We start from the raw sequence: 21,825 nt of genomic DNA, 5'->3' as shown, positions 1-21,825 counted from the left end.
TTGAGAGTGAGGTATCTCGCTACTATAACCGGATGTTTCAGGAGTGGTTTTACGGACTGTTGTGTTTTTGCCTAAGCAAAAGCCAGCACCAAAATGAGCCAGTCGTGTGATGTAAATGGCTAATCTTACAACCACAACAACACAGGAGAGCCGCAGCCCACACTAGGACGCTCTTTTAGCCTCGATAAAGCCGCTGCTAATTAGATTACAGCAAGCAGGCCAGTCTAGACAGGTGCTCTACACAATCCCAGGGCACAAAAGCATCACCTAACTAGAGTTTACTATGTTGATGTTCATTTATCAGTAAGCTATACTTGGGGAGTATGGCCATGAGTAGTTTGAAAGTAGCCTCATGATGCTGATTGCGCCAAAAGGGAAGATCAAGGATTGGTTCCAACCTTAGCTACTGAGGTTAGGAGGTTCAATCCATCTTAATAAAATTTGACTACACACAGGACGAACAGCACATGGACCAAGACTATCATCCCCCCCTCTTTCCCTTGAGCTGTGTAAAGGAGAAGAGTATGTTGCCAACAGGAAGGAAGTGAAAAGAAGTAGTAAGGAAGTGGATGCTGATTTTTGTCTTCCTTAGCCTTGTTTCCTGCCATCTGGGTTCCCTGACTATTGTTTCAATACCACACATCCTGCTGCTACAGCTGGCCCTCTCAGTACAGAGAGAGAAAGGAGAGATGGAAAGGCAGAGGACACAGAGGAACATGGAGGGAAAAGTGAAGAACAGAAGGAGTCATACTGCTGGATTAGGATGCCAGAGACAGACAGGGAGGGAAAAATACAAAAGAGAGAAGAAAGTGTGGATTAAAGAGTTGTAAACACCTACCCTGTGAAGGGTCACTGTGTGCTGTTCCCATATGACGGTTTCCTCCATCGCTGCACTCTGTAACACAAGACAAAAACACTTTATTAGGTACATAAATACATTGAATCTGTAAAATAATTTTGTCTGATCCAAAATCCTCTTTGTGAAGCTTATAATGTTCAGTTTTGGTAGACTATGTGTCAGAGTGCTTTTGAGTCTTCATTTATGCATTATGTTGGACAGTGTGCCTAAAAGCTTGTCCCATTTACATGAAAACATGTAAACAGGGCTGGGCAGTGTATTAGAAGTAACTGCCAGTATAATGCAGTCCAATGCAACACATCCATTAACTACAGCCTATCATTTTCTGCTCTTGTTGAGAAATGAAGTACATCTAGACAGGAAGCCTTAACAGGATACTGTGCATACTTAAATGACATGAACAAGTGGTCATGTTTATAAGTTCATAAGAGTGGCAATCCAAAAATACAGGTATACTTTGTTCAGTTTCAGTAGACAGAGTTGTACTTTGGCTACCAGCAAGGTAGACTTTATTGCTTATTTGCATGACTGAGTCCTGGAGTCCCAAAAGTGTACATGTGAAAAGATTATGAATGACAGCAGCATGAGTAAACAGCCGGCAGAGACTGAGTGATACTCCAAAAACTGAGTGAACATTCCTGTATTATTCCTGGCTGGGTCATCTGAGAGAGCTGAAGTAAAGACGGTATTTAGCTGCTCCTCTGACCTGCCACACTGGATTAAACTGAGGCTAGGCAGGCATCTTTTGCTTTCACTCATTCTCTAATTCAGTTGCATCAAACATCACCAGGTCAGGTTCATCTTTATGCACGATTCATCATTGCTGGTTCTTCCACAGAATGCATGGGAAACTCACTATATAAAACTATCAGAATAATTAGGGCTGCAACTATTGAAATTAAACTGTTTCAGCCTTCGCGACACAGCTTCTATTATTAGGTCAAAAGGGAATTCCTTAATTTGTGTCTAAAACAGCATATGTTTGTGCTGTGTCCTCAGCTTTCAATTACATCTTTATTCGGCTTCCCTCCAGCTGATGAAGCAACACTCCTGTCGTTTCTGTCTGCATGTAGGCAGCGATGGTACAGCTGTGTGTGGCAGCATGCTGAGCACAGTCCAGTGTGGCAGGGGAAAGACGAGACATAAACACCCCCACACGTGGCAGGGTGCTTATTTACTACACCTTCTATAATCAGCCTTTTAAAAACACGCCATGTCATCTGTCCACCCTATCATTGTGATAATCTCACTCCCTCACCCCTTAATCATCACCTTATCTTCGAACCATCTCACCCATTATCTTCTGCATCTCCACAGTCATTACTGTCATCACGTTCCCTTGTCCTAAATATACAGTTTACAGTATGTTCACACTGCAGTGTTGCCAACTGCACGGGATGAAGGGACAGACCAACACACAGCTGATCAGACCGTCTGGTGTTTGTTGAAATACACAGACAGAATAGATCAGTTGGTAAAGAGAGACTGATTTCCAAACTTCCAAAGAACAAATGTGCTTAAATTACATTCATACAAGAAGTCAACAGAACACATTTAAAATGAGTGATGTTTCCTTTGGGATCAGAACCTCAAGGTTCATCATTTGATGATGACAGAAGTTTATGTGACAACTGTCTTGATCATTTATTCCTTGTTCTAGCAAAAGTGCCAAACCTTTGCTGGTGCCAGCGTCTTAAATGTAAGCATGTGTGAGGATCGCACACAAACTGAATATCTTGTTATGTGATCTTGAGCTGTGGGAACCTGTAACAGGCATTTTCCCCAATTTTCTGAAAGCACAGAAAACTGTGCACACACACACACACAAAACTGTGCTGCACTTACTGTAGGCCTCCTAATCTGGGATTGCACGTCAATCTTTTCCTTTCACTCCTCTGCACCGTATAGACTAACAATGAATCAGTTGGCATGAACCTCCAGAATGCACAGTTAACCCTTTGACCCTAATTTCCATGGCTGCTCTGTGTGGATGTTATTTATGTCCATAATTGGCGCGGAGGGCTTGGGTGTCCCCACTCTTTATCCCTCCTTCTCCACTCCCCCCTCCCCTGTCTGCCCCATACGCCTCCCAAAGTAAGGCCACTATTGTGTGAAGGGACCTGACCCATTTAACTCAGCTCCCCACAACATTCCCAAACACATCTATTCCTATGAAGTGTTTTGTGATATATTCATCCATCCGTTCATCCATTCATTCATCGAATAGTCCGGGCAGACAGAGGGGAGCTATACCATGAGAAACAACAGTGTGCTGGGGTCATGTGACCTGGCGGTCAGGCGGGCAGGTGGCCTTGTCCTTGAACTGTGGGTTGTACTGATAGGCAGGGAGGAGGAGGAGGAAGAAAGCAAGGCTGTGGGTTGCTTATACAACTTACATATACAGTACCAAAGGACAGGACACAGAAAGATGCAGCAGATGACAGATTAAAGGTCATATTTTTTCATCACACACACAAATGAATGGTTATCAATAAACTAAATCCCTAAATCTATCCAGAAAGCAAGCTGAGTCAATGAAAATGACCAACATTTCGTGTTAAACATATTTTGCTATTTTCGCCACCAAACTCCCTACACTCCCACACTGACCGTAAGCCTTGCTAGGGAAGGCTTACAGTATGTGAGGGTGTATGAGCCAAATGGGTGTAGGCCTGCATGCAATAATCATGAGTCAGGTGTAAACAGCGCTAAGAGTGAAAAAAAATAAGTGTCAGTACTCCCGTTATTCCCATGATGGTGTGTCTCAGACGTTATCTGCAAATTATTAAGTATTACACTCTAAATCTTTACGGTGACTAAAAGATACCAGAAGATATTGCTGATGTTTGCAACATAAATGTATTTAATCAAAGGGACAACCATTTCAATTAATTTGTCAGAGTGAAACAATTATTAATTATGTTCACTATCTTTTGTCTGTTGCAATGAAGCCATCAAGCTGAGATCCTTATATACCCAGTGTCATCTAGACACTTTCTTTTCTCTCTACTTTTAGTGTGTCATACAAATGAAGCACCTCTGCATCACCATGCTGTGTCCAGGTGTCCCTCAGGCTACCTCAACTAGCTTTGGTATGTGGTGCAATGAAGTCATGAGGCCTGCAATGGAGAAGTCTACTGTGGGGCCATGAAAACATTATTGTAAGGCTAATATAATGCTTCTTAAGATTAGCAGGCAGGCGAGAACAGGAAAAAGGTGAGCTTCACGTAGTGCCCCCTGGGTAACACAGTTTACTTAGGGCCATTATGAATTGCCCAGAGAAGTTGATATGGAGAGGACGGATAAGAGTACTGGCAACGTGAGAAGTTCCAGTGCACAAGAATAAGTTAGAGTATACCAAACAGTAAAATGTAAAAGTGCCAGTAATGTGCACTGCTGAATACTGGCACACTTTGAGCATTGGGTATACAGCCTGTGTCATAAGACAGAAGAATTGGATATTAAAGAGGGATTTCGTTTCATTTCTATTTAACATCTGAATTGGCACTGAGAGGAAGACATTTCTGTCAAACATACTGTATATGACTATGATAGTGACACCTGACTCAAAAAAAAGTATTTACAGTGGTGAAAACATAGTAAAAGGTGAATTTATGTTCAGCTTGTGAATGGAAAAAGTGCAGCTATACAGTATATCATGCTAAGGTGGGTCACAGTGAACAGCTACACATGCAGTTTACCTCAGACAGTTTTTTTGACTGTTAATCATAATCTTCTTTAAAGCAGGTTCTACACTGAATAACAATTCTGCAAATAGGCTGGCAGAAAAAATGCAGGCTGCAGTGTTTATGACAGAAACAAGATAAACTGGTACATTCCAGTATGGTGAGAACAGCTAAGATGGTTAAGGAGAGAAGCTGCCTGTCTCTTACAGCTGGTTAGAGTATTTATTCCTCTGGGGCAGCTCTATGTCTCAGATGAGATTATGATACTAATTAATCACTGTGTTGAGAAGTCATGATTAACTGGCTGGCTGATTGAGTGCGAGGTATAAGCAGGGCACAAAGCAAACAGCAACAGTGCAGGTCTGAGAAAAACTAAAGATAGGATGAACAGGATATTTTCTTCAGGTCTTCAGGGACAAAAAACCAAGGATAATCATGAAAACACTAGCATTTAAGATATAATAAGATACATCAGAACAATAAAAAAAACAATTCATTTAATAGAATGAATTTTAACAGCTAATTCAAATGTGGTGGGGATGAAGAAGACCAATGTGGTCTTTCATAACCAGACATTATCAGAGGAATTTTCTGTGCGGAAATGATCTTACCCGCTGTAGTTTAATGTCCAATGGTAATTCTGTTGTCTCGTGTATTTTGTTACAGGAACATTTTAGGTCACACAAAAGAAAAGATCACAGGGTGTGCAGGGCCAGAACAAACATGACCACAAGTGTGTCTCATTTTGTGTAGTAAAAAATAATAAAAAATACTGACGGGAACAAAGGATGAGGTTTATCTCTGAAGTCACAGAGTTGTGTGAAACAATGGTGTGCTTGATGTTGCACAAACTGACGGCAGCCTAGTGTATTTATACATCCATATTAGTCAGGCTTGAGTCGTGGCCAGCAAGGCCCAGGGCTGGGAAACAAAGAGTAGCCATCAAACCACACACACACACACACACACACACACACATACACACATACACACATACACACATACACACATACACGATCTAACACTACAGGGCCTCTTTGTTCAAACTACAGCCAGTCTGGCTTGGTCCTGCCTGGCCCACCATAACACACAGTCCAGTCCAGAATCAGATGATAACAACTCACTCACTTCAAAGGCAGACACAGACTAATCCAGTTCTTTGGGGCACACTGATGAACCGACTGGAAAAATTAGATAAAATGATAAAATAGACAATAATAACCTGCTGCAGAAAGTTATGATGCACAGGGTCATGTCAGGCATGCAAGACTTCATAGCATAACTCTCTGTCTCCTTAGTCATCAAAAACTATCCACAACATCAACAGCATATTCACATTTTTGAAGAATATACACAAAGTGCGTACACATTACCAGCAGCTTAAAAACCTTGGCACAGTAGGACTATTCATTTGGCAACCAAGCGAAAAGTCAGCTGACGAGCCTCACCAAACTTTTTAACCAGAAACAGCAAAAAAATATGTTGAGCTGGGTCACAGAACCAAGATAGGGGCACTGAGTACAAAATAATAATTTAGCACACAGACATGTGCAGTCAAACACACCCCGTCCTAACTCTAGCTTCTTTTCTAATCAAAGAGAACGTTACTGACTTAAATTGACAGGAAATTGACAACAGAGCAGGTGAAGATGAGGTCATCGTATGAGTAATGTGCCAGGAGCTGAGAGGAGGTTTAGAAGGAGAAGCACAATGCAAACCTTTTATCAATGTTTTACCAATGACATGTTGTCCACTTGTCCGTTACTCACCACCTCTCCACATCTTACTTCCCTTCATCTGAACCACAGGAATGTTTCTTGCAGTGGGTGTATCAAATAGAAAGGCTAAGATGCAGTTTTTGTGAAAAACAGAAAGAAGTAAAATGTGGGATAAGTTAAGAAAAAGATGAAAGAACAGGTCAGGACTGACATTTCTGCCACTGAATGAGAACAATTCTTTATTCACATCAGGGTATATTGAGGTATAAAAAAGAAATAATGAGTAAGGGGCTATCAGCAGAGAGTGTCTAGGTAAAATCCTGACAAAGCTTTAGGTCAGTGTGCCTGCTCTTCTCTGATAGCCTGAGGCAGGATGTAAGCAAGAGCAGCCACAGCACCCACAGGAAAACACTCCACTTCCTGTTTGCAGGAAATAGCTTCAGCTTCGACAAAAATCCCTGTGCACACTATTGAAAATTTCTCCTAGTATGGCTCACCTCATCTTAAGACCTGTTGCCTGTTTGAGGCCAAGTGGTCTTCGTGCTCTAAATGTGTTTCTATTCAAATAAACAAAGGTTGTTCCTAGGTGGTCCTAGCTTTTTTTCCATTGTTGCTATCAGGCACTCCTGTAAACATAAGAAAATGCACAACCAGAAATACACATCCAGGAAAAGTAGAAAGTCAACTCTTTTATACACAATGACGCACAATTTTGAGTAATATTGTCTGGTGTAGTGCAGAGGGACAACAATGCAACAACAATGCAACAAACACCTAGGATAGTTACAGGTCAACAGATAGCTGTGGATGAAATGAGAAGAACAGAGGAGAGGAGAAGAATAGAGGAGAGAGGAGAAGAGAGGAAAATAGAAAAGAGTGGAGAGGGAGAAAGAAATTGAGACATACAGTCATTTTAGGATCAACATTCAGGCTGGTAACCCCAACAGAATCACCACCCTGCACCAGCTGCTTGCCCCGTCACTGGGGCAATTGTATCCATGGTAACCGTATCTCCCTTCTTAGTGGACCCAGAGGAAAGAGTGGGGCAGAGTGCAGCAGTACACTCAAACAACACATAATTAGAGACACACGCACATGCTCTTTCTGGAGGGCAGGCACTCAACAGCACACATGCAAATGCATGAAAATCACTAATGTAAGCTTTCACATTCTGCCTTTCAGATTAGTGTGTGCTGTGCTGTCTGATGAAGTATACATTTAATAACCAACCCAACCCAAAATATCTGCAGTCAATTGTGTTAAACAGATGAATTCAGCAGAAGCCATTTTCAGGGCAGGTTGACCGGGGGAGAGAGGGTTGTGAGAAGTGTGTGCATACACATGGGTGTGCAGATGAGGGCAAGCAGCCAATAGGCAGATGATGATGATGATGATGCAGAGCCTCAGTCAGCAATGATGCACTGTTGTGCTGACATGCTTAAATATGCTTGAGTTAATTAGTCTCAAACAGCAGCTCTTCTCTGTCATACTGCTCTCTGAGAAGTTCCTCCATCAAAACTCTCATCAACATAAGATACAGCGCACACACACACCTGTCTGTCAACTATCTGACACAGAGTTGCTGCTAGAATGGTGAGGGTAGGAATAAAATACAAAACCTATAATCCAGGCTTTTGGATTAAAACGTTAATCTGAGCCATGCTTCCCTCTGAAGTCTACTGCTGGTGTCTCATGAAAGCAAACAGTGAAATGGATAGAAGGATGGATGGATAGACGGACGGCAGGAGGCAAAACTGGAGAACACTGTCATGTCAGCAAGCACGGTTCTTACAGGGTAACATCTATTGGATACGGATTAAAGTTAAAATGAACACATGCCCCGAGCTATCCCACTGCTGTAGCTGCTTGCCAACCAGCTGGTGATTAGTCTGTTTATGTTTATCTAACCTTTAACCAGACGTGATTCCATCATTTTGGGGATAAAATACACATTTGAAGAAAGCCATCTTAAATTGTGGTTGTGATTGTGTTAAAATCTACCACTGCCGAGACTTTTTGTTGATTCAATCACCACACCTGTCACCTGTTGAATAGGTGCAAAAATCTCAAACACAAAGATATGCTGTTTTCAGTTAAGCCAAAACTCACCAGTTATCTCTCGGATATGTTACTTCCAAGATCCCCATAAGACTAGCTGATAAATGGTTCTACAGTAAATAGTGCATATTTTGTCCCATTTAGATAAGATTAGTAGAGAGGATACCTTTCAATTAATTCAATCATAATAGCTGATCCAAATCTGTTCCACTCTATGAAGGATACAGATGTTCAATTTTAATAATACACTGACACAATAAGAAGTAATTTGCCGCTGCAGAGTTTCATGTTGTGATGTATTTTGTGGCAGACATGAGGTGCTGTGTAGCATACGATGTGTTGAGATACTTTTAAACAGGGCTGACCTATTAGCATCCACATTTAAATATGCAAAACACTCAATATTGTACTTGATTAAACAGTTAACAGTAGAAACTTTTAATTCAATCTTTGATAACAATTTACAATTCATGTTTCTTTTTATCATATAAACCATGTAAAACATAAAAGTTAATATATGACCACTTGAATAAAGTGAGAGCTATAATGGAGTCTCTGGGTCAGGTGCTGGCTTCGGAAAAAATATTTTCACTAACCAGTGCGCAGCTTCATACAGTTGATGTGCAGCGGGCTGTTTGCTGCTATCCACTGACCCAAACACACAGCTAGGCTCAGCTAGCATCTCATGTGCAGCTTATCCAGCAGCAAAGTCATCCCAGCTCAACCACACTAATTGTTCCCTGCCCGGAGAGACAGGCACAGTGTTGACGTCAGAGAGGAGAGCAGTAACTTCTTGTGGGATTCTGACTTTCCACTTTCTACCATCCAGTGTCCTGTCGGGTTAGTTTAAGCTTGCGCTGGGAAATTTATTGGAAAGAAACCAAAATGGATATTATGACCGACCTAATTTCCGTCTCCTTGGCATTTTTGATAAGTTAGCAGTAAGCTGTGAATATAACAGTAAGTGTTTAGTGTGAGAAAACAAATGCTACAGCTCCTCAAAAGCAGATTGTCTTTTGTTTGCCAGCAGTTGAGTATTGTGACCAAGGTTTACCTCAAGATTAGCTACAACTTCACCCTAGAGCTGCAAATGAGTCTCCCATGAGTTTCCCAAACCACAGTCTGGAGGCTGAAGCAGGTCATTTCAGAAGCAGCAGTCACGCAAACATTTATTAATAATCATGTCACTCCGTAGTCTAAAAACATCCAGCAGATGAAATGAGATAACAGAAGCCATATATGTGTTATTAAAATCTATTTATAATGCTTAAAATATAATAATACTCTTTTTAATGGATGCAAAAGATGTAAAACAGAGCCTATTTTTCTTTTCTTGCTTTAGCAAACAAATACCAACAAGTCTTCTGAAGAAAATACACATTTATAATACATGATTTCCTGTTTACTTTTCAGCACAAAGAATTAAAATGAGGTCCACTGTGAAGACGGAGAGTTGCACAAGTGCATTTAAATACATGAATTAATAGTTTGAGGTAAATGGGACATTCAATTATGATGATGATTTCAGGTGGCATCACCCGACCATAGCTTAAGCTGTGGGGCTCCCGTAAATTTCAAAGGGTTGGGATGTTTTTTGTCTCATAATATTATTACTTAATAATTGGAATTACTTGTTGATTAGTGTTAGTCCATAAGCTGGTTGATATGAAGTGGAAACCTAGTAAATACACACCTTTTGTTTTTCTGTATTCTCTGCCGATGACCCGTATCTGAACGTATGCGTACACAAGCATTTGAACACAAACACACACACACTCCACTTGTCCTCAGTTTTTTGAAACAGACGACAGGCCAAGGAATTTAGAACGATATCCAGACCCAGTACTGAAACCTGGATTCAGCCAATCACAGTACACCAAACAATCAGTATTCCCACACACACACACACACACACACACACACACACACACACACACACACACACACACACACACACACACACACACACACACACACACACACACACACACACACACACACACACACACACACACACACACACACACACACACACACACACACACACACTTCAGGAATGTGCAGATAAGACGACAAGGCCCAACTCTCTCACTCTGTCTGTTTCTCATTCCAAGTCGTTTCCCTCACCTTTTCCTGTCCTCACCCTCTGCTTCTCTTCTTTCAATCTCTCCTCTCTGTTTATCTCTTAACACTGTGTATTTAGTCACACTTCCCTTTCATTGCAGCCTCTGACAATAAGCTCAACGTAACAGATGAACACAACAACAGTATCTTACATGCAACTGATACCGGGTCAATTTAATATCAGTGAACCAAGTTACAATGATGTAAATTACACTATCAACAATCACAGGAAGGGAAGTACCTAAGGGCCTCACGAAGGGGTGAATGATAAACATCATTTATCAAACTGCTGACACTACGGACCTGCTGCCAGCCTAAATTTGCTTATATTCTAATTCCATGTAATAAAACAGAATAGTTACAACAACTACAGACATCTAACCAGAAGTTTATCCAACCAAACAAAATAATATATCAAGTAGAGAAATCCAGAATCTACTTTAATTAATCCAACATATTATAAGAGAGCCCTCAAGAGAAAGGAAATATTAGTGAACTCACCACTTAAAAAATAAATATTGAGGACTACATCCATTGATTCATTGCTGTAGCACCCGTTTGTCTCCAAACCATCGATGTGTGTGGTTTTGGAGTTTGTTTTTTTCCCCCACCTCTTCTGCATTTAATAAACAACAAAACAGCAGTTCCAGTAAGCTACTTGTTGTCAATGAGATCATCCATTTGTTTTTCCACATAAAAATACTCAGCAACCACAAAAAGCCAGCATCAGACTCTGTCTCCTGCTAATACATGAATGGCAAACTTAACTGAGAAATTAGTTTTACTAGTTGCATATGGGATCGTTTTGCATGCATTTGCCAGGTTCACTTACAGCAGGTATGCTTGTGTTAAAATACTGTCAATACTTGGTAAAAAAATAAAAATTGTATTGGATGGTACCAATATTTCACAACTGGGAGAAACTCCACTGAGAGATCCAAACTCTTCATTGCAACATACTAGAGCAAGTGAGCGTAATAGTTTGTTAGCAGCACATGTGAGTGTCACTGTTGAGTATGTTATTAAGGTTGAGAAACCAAAACACTGGTTTCCTTGGTGTTCGTAAATGATGGTCCCATCTCACACAGTGGTGAAACTCACTGCACCACACAGGCAAGCAGGCACATGGGTTAAACAAAGGGATAATTCAGCAAGGGGTCTTTCAGTCTGCTCCTGTTTGTCTGCCTCCACAGCACACCAGCACACACAGGATAACCAGAATTAGCTACTACTAGCAAGGATAAATGCTGAGTGTCCCATCTGCCAGGATGTAAAAGACCACACGTGATTCAAGTGATAAGAGCCGCATTTGAATGTTCAAACATAAACACAGTGCAGGCAATTGGAATATTTCACACAAGTAGGCAACAACATAATTAATTTAAAATTTGAAGTTGCACAACATCATTCAAACTATGCAACTTTCAACCACTACTCAAGGCTGGCACAGTCACATGGTGCCATAAAACAAGAGGCCAAGCCCACTCAACAGCATTCCCAAGCCTTCTGAGGACTTTGCTACAATAGGCATGTTGTGGGGCAGAATCTATAGTGAATTAATGAGTTACTGTTGGAGCGGCCATTTTCCCAGCCCTTAACTGGCAAAATAATTACCATTTCCCCAAGAGATGAGAGATAGGGAGGAGGGGGGTGCATGCATTCTTTAACAAGATGCACATGCACAGAAAGATAATACATAAATGACTTCTAATGATGTCTACAAAGAACTTCTCAGCACCCTTCGTACAGAGGAAGCCTGCACCATACAATGCTCCAAATGAACTAATTACAATGTGGCAATGTGGGAAAAACTGTTCAGTGCAAATCTGTAATGAATCCCCATCATGTTATTCAGTAGTGTACATAACTGACTCAACATCACTGCCATTTTCAAAAGGAACCATATCCATACTGTCCCAATCAAAGTCCTTTACTTACACTCTACCAACTGCACAGTTATCATCAAGCAGGCCCATGTAAAGCTGTTTGGAACTGAAAGCTAGTTCCTACTATAAGCATGGTTCTAGTAAGTATTCTGGTGGCTGCATTTTGTAGTAGTTTTAGGGTTTTTTTTTAATGCTACGGAGTTGAAGACCTGACCAGAGCATTTTACAACAGTGCTGCAGTTTAAATTTGTTTGCATTGCTGTGCATTTCTGGGAATCAAGGATGCAATGGGGTATTTTTGACAGCAGATGCAGCAACAAATTGAATAAAGCTTATTTTCCATTGGTGCACTAGTAACTAGACTTTAAAATGACAGTGTATATATGTTATTAAGTGTTCTGTCTTATATTATCTTTCTTAAAATATAAAGGGGTTGTTATAAAGTATACACACACTTTATTATATCCCATAAATGCTATTAGTCTGAGGAGACCAGAGAAAAAAGAGACCATTCATACCCTACCAGCCTATGAAAACCAACTTGCAAAGCAAGATAATAGCAGGTTCAATACAGCTGTTGTCTTTCACTGGTTAATATAATACACTAAAGGAGATTTTTCTTGCCTAAGGTGGGGTGGAGGGGGTAGATTTGCACATACAGTATACTCTGAACACAACAACACAACATAGACAAGACACATGAGGCATTATGACAGCTGTGAAGGTGGGACAGCAGCATTAAGGTTGATTCAGATTATACAGATAAGACAGATTTTAATAGTTTCATACAGACTAATAATAGATTTGTTAGCAAGAAAAAAAAAATCATAGATAAAAGCGTAGATGACAGTATATGAATGAAAGGCCAGTAGTGTCCCAATGGGTCTTTAAAAAAAGCAAATTCCCTCATCAGGAAGAAGTCTGACATCTTGGAAATTTGCACGCTTCAGTAGTGCTGGGAATGATTATTCTTTATTTCAGCAGTCTCCCACAGGCTGATGACTCTTTCTCAGACAGGAAGAACAGAACTCTACTTTCAACACTGTGAACAAACACTGTGAAAGATAAGCAAATGAACACACAGCAGAGTGTGTGTGCATGTATGTGCGTGTAGACGCATGTAGGGCAACAAGCCTTGGGATGAATCTGTTCCAGCCTCTTTCTCTCTTCCCTAACCAGCTGAGCCACGGCTGCCACATGCACTCTCTCTTGTGCCCCCCCTCCTCGCTTCCCTTGTCTCTCTCTCTCACCGTCTCTCTTTTACTATCTCTCTCTGTCTCACACACACACAAAACACCCTGTGTCAAATCCCTTGCCTGTAGTGGGAATGAAAAATCCCTGCAGGGACCTGCCCTGCCAAAAAGGATGCAGGGATGGCTTGGAGTGTCCTCCCTTTGCTGGGCTTTGATGTTTGATGCAGACTAACCAAGACTCAGGGTTAAATGATATTTCCATCCATCCGTCCATCACAATCAAGAGCTCAGCAGGTGAGTGAAAGGTGGTGGATGATTTTATTTCAGCAGCCCACAGGTTTCTGTAAACGAAAGTGTGCACCGAGGTCATAATCAAGACCCTTTTGTTGTATATCAGAGCTCAGGCATTTACACAGCACATCAGGGGGCAGACCACAGCTCAGACCCTTGTGTTTCCGTCCTGCCTCTAACACCCAAGCAGGACTACTTTTCACTAACTGATTTAAGTCTGGAAATGTCCACTTGAAAACTGATTCAGCTCAGTCTACCCAACATTTAGATCAAAGCATGATGCATTAAAGATCTAAATCAAAGTATGACCACTTGATTCCATCGGGCATGGCTGCACCGTGGTCCGTCTGTAATGTGGTTTTGTTCCATCCTCTATACGGAGTCATACCCCGCTGCCAGCGTTTCAGAGGCAGAGAGTTTTGCTCCGGCAGAGTCAAAGAGGAGAGAGCCACATCTCTTCCACTGTTGCCATGACCAGGACAGTCATGACCAGGACAGTCATGGCAACACTGGTGTCATAAAATCTTGATTTTACACTTCCAAGATGAACCTCTCGTCATCCATAGTGACAAATATCCTCTGACACCCTGTGACCGGTTGACATTTGGCCGACACCACAGGTTATATCATAATGTTGATGTCATGATGTGATTAACGATTGAAAGTCTGCACAGGGTATTTTATTTCGAAAACTGACCGGATGCTCTATGACTGTTCCTGTGTCTGACTTCCTGCCCTGCTCAATCTGGTCTGTGCAGTTTGATACGGCTTCCGTCAAAAATAGACCGGGCGCGTATTTTTAGTGGAGCATAGCGGAGAGCAACTTCTGGAACACTTCTGAAACGCTCTGTAGCATGTCTCTTGGGATCACAAGCTGGTCAATGCTTTAGAGTGTCCGCAATCAGCTCTGGCGTCCGCATCGCAGCTGGAATGTGACGCAGACGTGCCTGGTGGATATTATCCACGATTAAGATTAATATTTATCTAACTACATGTCTTTGTTTCAGAAACTGCTATAGACAGAAAGTAGGCACACTTTTAGAACCACACCCATGTTATGTTAGCCAGAAAATCAGAAACCAATGGCAGCCAAGCAAGTGATCAATTGTGGGAAGGATTTGAGTTGATGTCTCATTAAATCAAATCAATCTCATTGAATACTGTCCACCTCATAATTTATGCATGCTGTTACCAGACCACAAAGAGAAAAATGAAATGTGTAGATTGTTTTTCAAGGCGACTGCTAGTCTTGAGCAGAGAAAAAAAAACCTTGACCCACCTCAGGCAAAGAAATGTTACTCCACCCTATCCTGCACCTGACCTTAATAGAAACAGATATTAATGTGATTTATAATATGCTTCGTAACATGAAAAAGCCCATGAGCTATAATGCCACGATTATAGGAGAGTGAGAGAGCGAGCGAGAAGAGACAGACTTTTTAAGATCTGCCATGTGACTCAGATTATAGCCGGTGCATCCCTCCCTCCCTCCCTCCCTCCCTCCCTCCCTCCCTCCCACTCCTTTCTTTCTCTATTTCACCCTTTGAATAACCCCTCCTCACGTCACCTCCTCCCTCAGAGAGCATTCTCGGTTTTCCTTCTTTTTCCTCTTTCTGCTATCCACCTGCCTCCTGCTGTGTGTTTCTGCCCTGGATTTCACTCCAGAGATGAAAGGATAAGCAGGTCAGATATCCTTACAATGCCCACACTGCAGTCATCTGGCACTGAAAAACATAAACATCTGCTTTCTCTCAGTGTTTTCATCAAGGCTCTGACATAAGGTGATACCTTCTTTATAGCAGTGCAGCGTCTTCTCTCTAAAAACTGGTGAACAATTAATTCCTCCCTTTAGGAATCAAGTGTATGATATCTGGTCATCTCGAGGCAATCATGCTTAACTATGTATTTGTGTGTTGAACTCTAAAATACATTACATGCCCCATGGATGTATTGCTAAAAATTATATTCTCAAAAAATGAATAACATGAATGCATAATTGAGTTGAGATTCAGATCCAGATAGGTCAAAGGCGGTGGACAAACAAGCCAAAAAACTAGAACCCAGCTGAACCAACCGCCCCCCGGCTGCTGCCTTCAAAATGGGAAACTGGCAGCCCTCTTATCTTATACACAGAGACAGCTTACACCTGCCCACCTTAAGGGCTTGGAGAACTGTGAATCAAATGCCTATAATCAAAGACCTGTCTGTTATAGGGCTTTTTTTTTTTACTTTTACTTTTTTTGGTACCTGCTCTGGCGAGGTTCCAAGCGAGCCGAGTGTATACTAAAATGTGACGTCAACAGACTGCCCAGCCACTGATTGGTCAGATAGTGTCGCCACTGGAAGAGTCATGAGCGCGATGTCCCACACAAGAATCAAACCCACTATTTTAAAATACCGGCAACATAAAGTTTCAGCGAGTTTCACGCAAGTTAACATGGCTCCTATGCGCAAAACTACACCGTGGTCCTGTGTTTGTGTCGCGTATAAAACAACGTTACGGCAGTTTCGCGCAGCCGTGCTATGACAACCCCGCCCATGTTGAGGAGGTACTATGAAGTAATGGAAAACGACGTGCCTGATACCAAACCGAGTCGAGCCGAGTAGTGCTAGAACTGTATAATGGAAAAGCGCCATATGTGTGGGTTTTGCTGGATGTATGGGTGACTCGATGTATTTTTAGACTGCAGATAAATTGACCTTTTGTATAATTTTGGGGAGTAGCTGTTGTATACAGTGTCCAAAAGGGCACTGACCACCCTTTACCATGTGTTCTTTAAATGTTCTCAATGATACTGGAGAGTTTTCCCTGTGTCACTTTTGTACAGCTTTCGCAATGTTTGTTTTGTCTTTTTTGTTTGTTCGTTTCGTTAACAACGGTCATTTATTTAGTCCATATGGTCTGAATGTACTGTGCAACTGAAAATCTTACAAGGATGATCCCTCTCTTGAAGTGCTTTGATGATGCTTTTTTGTGAGTTTAACCCTAACCCTTTGTTCAAACTGAAATGAATGAATGGAAGATTAGATAAAAACGAAACAACTCCTTGTCAAACAAACGAGACATGAGCTGTTCAGTGCTCTGTTTATCACTTGCCACATCAGCCCTTATTCTCCAAAAAGGACGAAGAGGCTAAGACACAGAACAAAAACACCAGTCAGACTCTATTCCTCTCGCTAGCACTTGGTCCTCTAATTACATTTCCCTCCTTCTGTGATATAAATGGAGATGTGTAATCATCAAAGCAAAACAGAAGCTGTTCTTGGGCCACTGTGAAGCCCTAATTAATACAACATCCTCCATCCAAATGCATTTTCTACTTACTTACTTCAGTCAAAACACAAGTCTAAAAGGCTACAGGGACAATGAATGCTCTAAATTATATTTCTTCTTTTTGTTGCATTGACAAAAGTAAGCAGGAATGGCTGAAGGCTGGACACAAGGAATGAGGCCAGTCTTTGCTATAGTGAAAGAGAGTTAGGCCTCATTTAGACCTGGTATTAACATGTAAAGCTGAGAAAATGCGTTTATATGATATGGAAAATAATAAGCAAACATGGCACGTCCAAGGTCAGGCCATCTGACCGATCCAATCGCATTCCAGATAATGTTTCCAGATACAGACGTAGTGCTAATACTAGGAGTAAATTGAGCCTTAATGTTGGCTTTTCCATGGATTAATTTGTATTAAACTCTGTTAAATAATTGATTCATGTAAAAAGTGCATAAAGGGATCAACAGAATTCATTTTTATATGATACTATTAAAAAATTATTGGTAACCAAGACTTGGAGTCTACAGCCACACCGGTGGCTCTGCGAGGCTGCTCTTAGGCACAGCTGTGCTTCAAGCTTAATGTAAATACTAGTGTGATAACATGCTCACAATGCAGGTGTTAAGCAGGTATAACGTTAAACATCCTCACCAGCATGTTAGCATTTCATTTAGAAATAAAGATATTAGTAATGTTCACCAAAGTTAATATAATTACACACAGAGCAGGAACTCTGGCACCAAACAGAAAGATCTTCCCCCTTCTGTCTTCACAGAAACACATCAGCAATTAACATTTAACTGTTATTTTGTAGTTTGGGTCTATCATGAGAAACTGAAGGTTGTGACATGCTATAAGTACACAGTATTGTGCAATAAAAGCATTATTGACCTGTGAAATATCATGTCAACACACCCACATCGCTCCATCCCTGGAAATACCTCAACATTTTATTGCAGTTTATCATTAACTGTAACTTTAATTGCATGCGACTCATACACGTACGATGGCAGTTCATTACGATTTATTTATCAGGTGGGTATCGACAGAGAGGGCTAACACAGAGTATGATTACTTGTAACAATGCAGGACAGAGTCTGATGCCAAAAAAATTTAGACTGAGCAAGTCTGTCTCACTAAGGGTTACAGTTAACAAATACTCATACCTTGTAAACAACATACTAAAATTTTAAAAGACAGTGCAGTGGTTAGAGTTGAATGATATAGTAACAAGTACTGGGCACACGTTTTGCAAACACAGTGTAGGAAAGCTTTCATTCTGAAGCAGTTGTCTTAGCTACTAAAGTTAGTGACCATAGTAACTCAGTTTGACAAAAGGTAGATGATAAAACATTCTGACATTTTTCAGCCCTTCGTTGTCAGTAATCATGCTTATGATAGAGCACAGCATGTTACATCAATTACTGAAAACTATTTAACACTGTCCCCCAATTTTAATAGTTCCAATGTTTTAATGCAAGGCAAGTAATAATACTCTAAAGCCCTACTTTTGTAACCTAACACGCAAACACTAGAGACTACATTTCCAAGAAAATCAGGAATAACAAGAAATTGAAGTGGTGACAGATTGAATGAATAATAAGTGCATTATGATCTTTTGGCTCATTACCAACTGCAAGCATAATACTGTAGTAAGTTTTATGTCAAGGTGTGACCAGAGCTGTCATATACAGCATAACGTCACTAGTAGACTTGATAGACGTGGTTTCGCTAAACTGGAACAACAGACCAAACCTGAATATCACCACACCATCTGTGTTAGGCAAACACAGCGCATTCCTCACTTGTCAAACGAAAAAAATTAACAAGGAATACAAGGTGTACAAATATTTAAGTGTAAAAAGAGCAATGAGACACTGAAAACACCATGTTTAGTACTCTTTGCCATTGAATGTGTGCAAAATGTTGCTTTTATAATGAAATGAATGCACTTTCAAAGCAACACAGTCATGTGGTGCATGTGTGAAAATGTAAAGGTTACCTACTGGGGAACGCCTTACAGTGTATCCTGAAGACTGTTCTGCTGTCTGTGTACACCTGACCTAAATTTTCACCAATGCTTCTTTATGAATATAGGTTACAAAACTAGGAAACAGATGCCAGATATTCCTCCATGTGTTTTAGCTGATTAATGCACAACAACTACAGACAGTTGGTGCAGTGTTGCAGGTGACAACAACTCACACATTAAACCATTCACTCCCCAAAAGGAGACTCCACAAGTGGGATTACATATGTGATCCAAGGGGTCCACACAAATGGAGGATACTTTAATTTTAATGTTATTCCTTTAACTTGCAGTTTAAACAGTAAGATTGCTCATAAGTATGACTCTTTAGGTGACAGGTGGCTGTTTCTCCCTGGTTGCTATCATCACCCTATTACATAATGACATGACTAGTTACACATGACTTTAATAAAACAACAACAAAAAAATCTCCCAAAATAGGATTTCAGAGAAGGGAAGCTAATCAAATGGAGTTTGTTGAATGTATTTTAGAGTTTCTGACATTTAAAAACAACTCTGAATAACTTGTATGAGGGCATGGCAGAATGTTTGCCTTGGAGGCAGTAAGTTTTCAGATCTGTGGGGATTTCCTCTCCCTGCTTTAATTAACTACCATGACAGTGACTCTTAAAATCAACAGGTTGTCTTTCTTAGCAAAGACCTGGTATGAACACAGCATCAGTATCAGTGGCGATTTATCAGCAGTACAATCCAGCATGAGTCAGATTATGAGAAAGTAGTATAGTACAAACAACATGGCTAGTTGTAGGCTATGATAGTAGGTGTAGATTTACAGAATAACTCCTGAGCACCACACACAAACACCACCACCATTAAGCAAACGATCACTACAACCAAAAGTCTGAGTTATAAAGTTGTATAGCCACTCTTACAATATCATTAACCACGTTTTCTATTGTTGAGATTCAGGTTATCACGAATAAAACACTTGAATTTCATCCAGCCAGGTACCCACCTTATTTGAAGCTTTGGAGGACATTTTACACTCCTATTCCGCTTCAGGTTAAAAGTAGTTGCTGTCTTTGTTTTGATAATCACTTGGTGTGAGTGCGCTATTTCCCTCCAGTTGAATTTTCGCCCAGCTGCCGCCACGCCGGGCTACGTTGTTATTTTATTTTATCCGGGACGACGGGAAACATGTCACGAAAAGCCGTGAGGAAAGTCCAAAGTTCATTATCTTATCTTCGTCGCATGAAAGGTTAACGTTAGTCCAGTCAAGTACCGACTCATGGAAGAAACTCGAGTTGGGGAAAAGAAGAAAAAAGCAGAAATTAAACCAGCTCGCTTTAAATGTTTCCTCGCCGACCTCTGGATGAAAAGTTGGGAAGAGTAGGCATCACTCGGACGGTGCACAGCAATGGCAGGCAGAGTAAACCTCTCCCTGCTCTGGGCTCTGTGTCTGAGCGGAGCGGACCACTGCACATTCATAGGGGTGGAAAACTCTTAGAAAACGGGGGCATTGCCCTTATGTCTAGATAAGTCAAAGAAGATTAGAGATTTTTAGTGAGATAAACGTAAATATGTATCATTGCTTTCCTGTATTGTTAAATGTTTTTTTTTTTTTATCTTTTTCTGTCGCGGCTAAAAAAAGTGTCCACCCCTGTTATCTGTTATGGAATAAACAGTCCGGGATACAATAAGGAGAAGCGACGCCGCTGTCCCTGCTGATGCTGAATGCTCACTTTCACTGTGTGGTGATGGTTAGTGTTATATGTTGGTCTGTTATACAGGACTAGGACTACAGAAGCCCCTGATTCTCAAATCCGAGGAAATACATCACAATCTGTTAAAAAAAAAAAAAAAGAAGCCTTGGCCTTCCTCTATCAAACTGAATGCACAACTGTGCGAAATGGGCGACACAAAGCCAAACAGCGTGAGCAGAATATTTATAATGTTAAGTAGCACTTGCCTTTTCAGCGTTTGATTTTGAGGTCGTGCATCTTGTAGACTTGAAAATAACAGAATCAACAACATCAAAATATTTTTCAGCATAGAGAAAATCAGCAACGTGTTTGTGGTTGATTAGTCACCTCACAGGAAACCACAAATGCCATTCAGTAAAGTTCCTATGACTTCCCAAACCAGACCCCACCCACAGGATGTAATCTCTGCTTGTATTGTTTCACAGTTTACTTCTGCAACATACATGACCTGCAACATAAAAGTAGGCCATAGGAGAGAATCACAAAAAAGGCAAAGCTGTTTGAATTAAAGATTTCATTACTCACTGTCTACTGTTACAGTAAATGTTATTGTGAGTAGTTACCATGTGAGCATACAGACACGCCCTATCTTTTCCAAACAAACTTGAGTAATCACACTCCCCCAATCTAGCTTCTGTAATGATTACTTCCTTTGTATCTTTTTTTTCTGAACTGAGAGGAGGGCTCAGCAGTAGTGTAGGTGGTCTAGAGGTTAATTCCCACCAGACGTAATCCTACAAGGCTAAAATACCGCCAGTCGGGAGTAGCAGACGTGTCCTGAGGGTTGCTAACCAAGGATGACCTCCAGAAAGGCCAGGTCATGCCGAGAGGAGGATCAAGACAGATGAACAACTCAAAACCTGCAGCCATACCCCAGTTAGGGAAATACACACACATTTCCATTCTCAAATAAACTTATATATATTTTCTTCATTGTAACATACAGTATTTTTTTTAACAGAAGCTTCTACCAATTGCTTGG

General features: G+C 40.9%; 1 protein-coding gene across 8 annotated transcripts in view; it reads right to left on the bottom strand.

The window, feature by feature from the left end:
* Nucleotides 1–20,484, bottom strand: part of tjp1a (tight junction protein 1a) — a 49,577-nt gene extending 29,093 nt beyond the window's left edge. For all 8 annotated transcript variants that reach the window (XM_062423313.1, XM_062423346.1, XM_062423353.1 and 5 more), the window contains exons 1-2: nucleotides 20,096–20,484; nucleotides 839–895 (exon numbers count right to left, since the gene is read on the bottom strand). In XM_062423313.1, the coding sequence (XP_062279297.1) occupies nucleotides 839–895; nucleotides 20,096–20,119 (81 nt within the window). In that variant the 5' untranslated portion in view covers nucleotides 20,120–20,484. The remainder of the gene's footprint in view (nucleotides 1–838; nucleotides 896–20,095) is intronic.
* Between the last annotated feature and the right edge of the window lie 1,341 nt (nucleotides 20,485–21,825).

The sequence above is a fragment of the Scomber scombrus genome, chromosome 1, assembly GCF_963691925.1.
Source record: "Scomber scombrus chromosome 1, fScoSco1.1, whole genome shotgun sequence".
Lineage (NCBI taxonomy): Eukaryota > Metazoa > Chordata > Actinopteri > Scombriformes > Scombridae > Scomber > Scomber scombrus.
The sequence above is the reverse complement of the archived record's forward strand: the minus strand, read 5'-3'. Positions and strand labels throughout refer to the sequence as shown.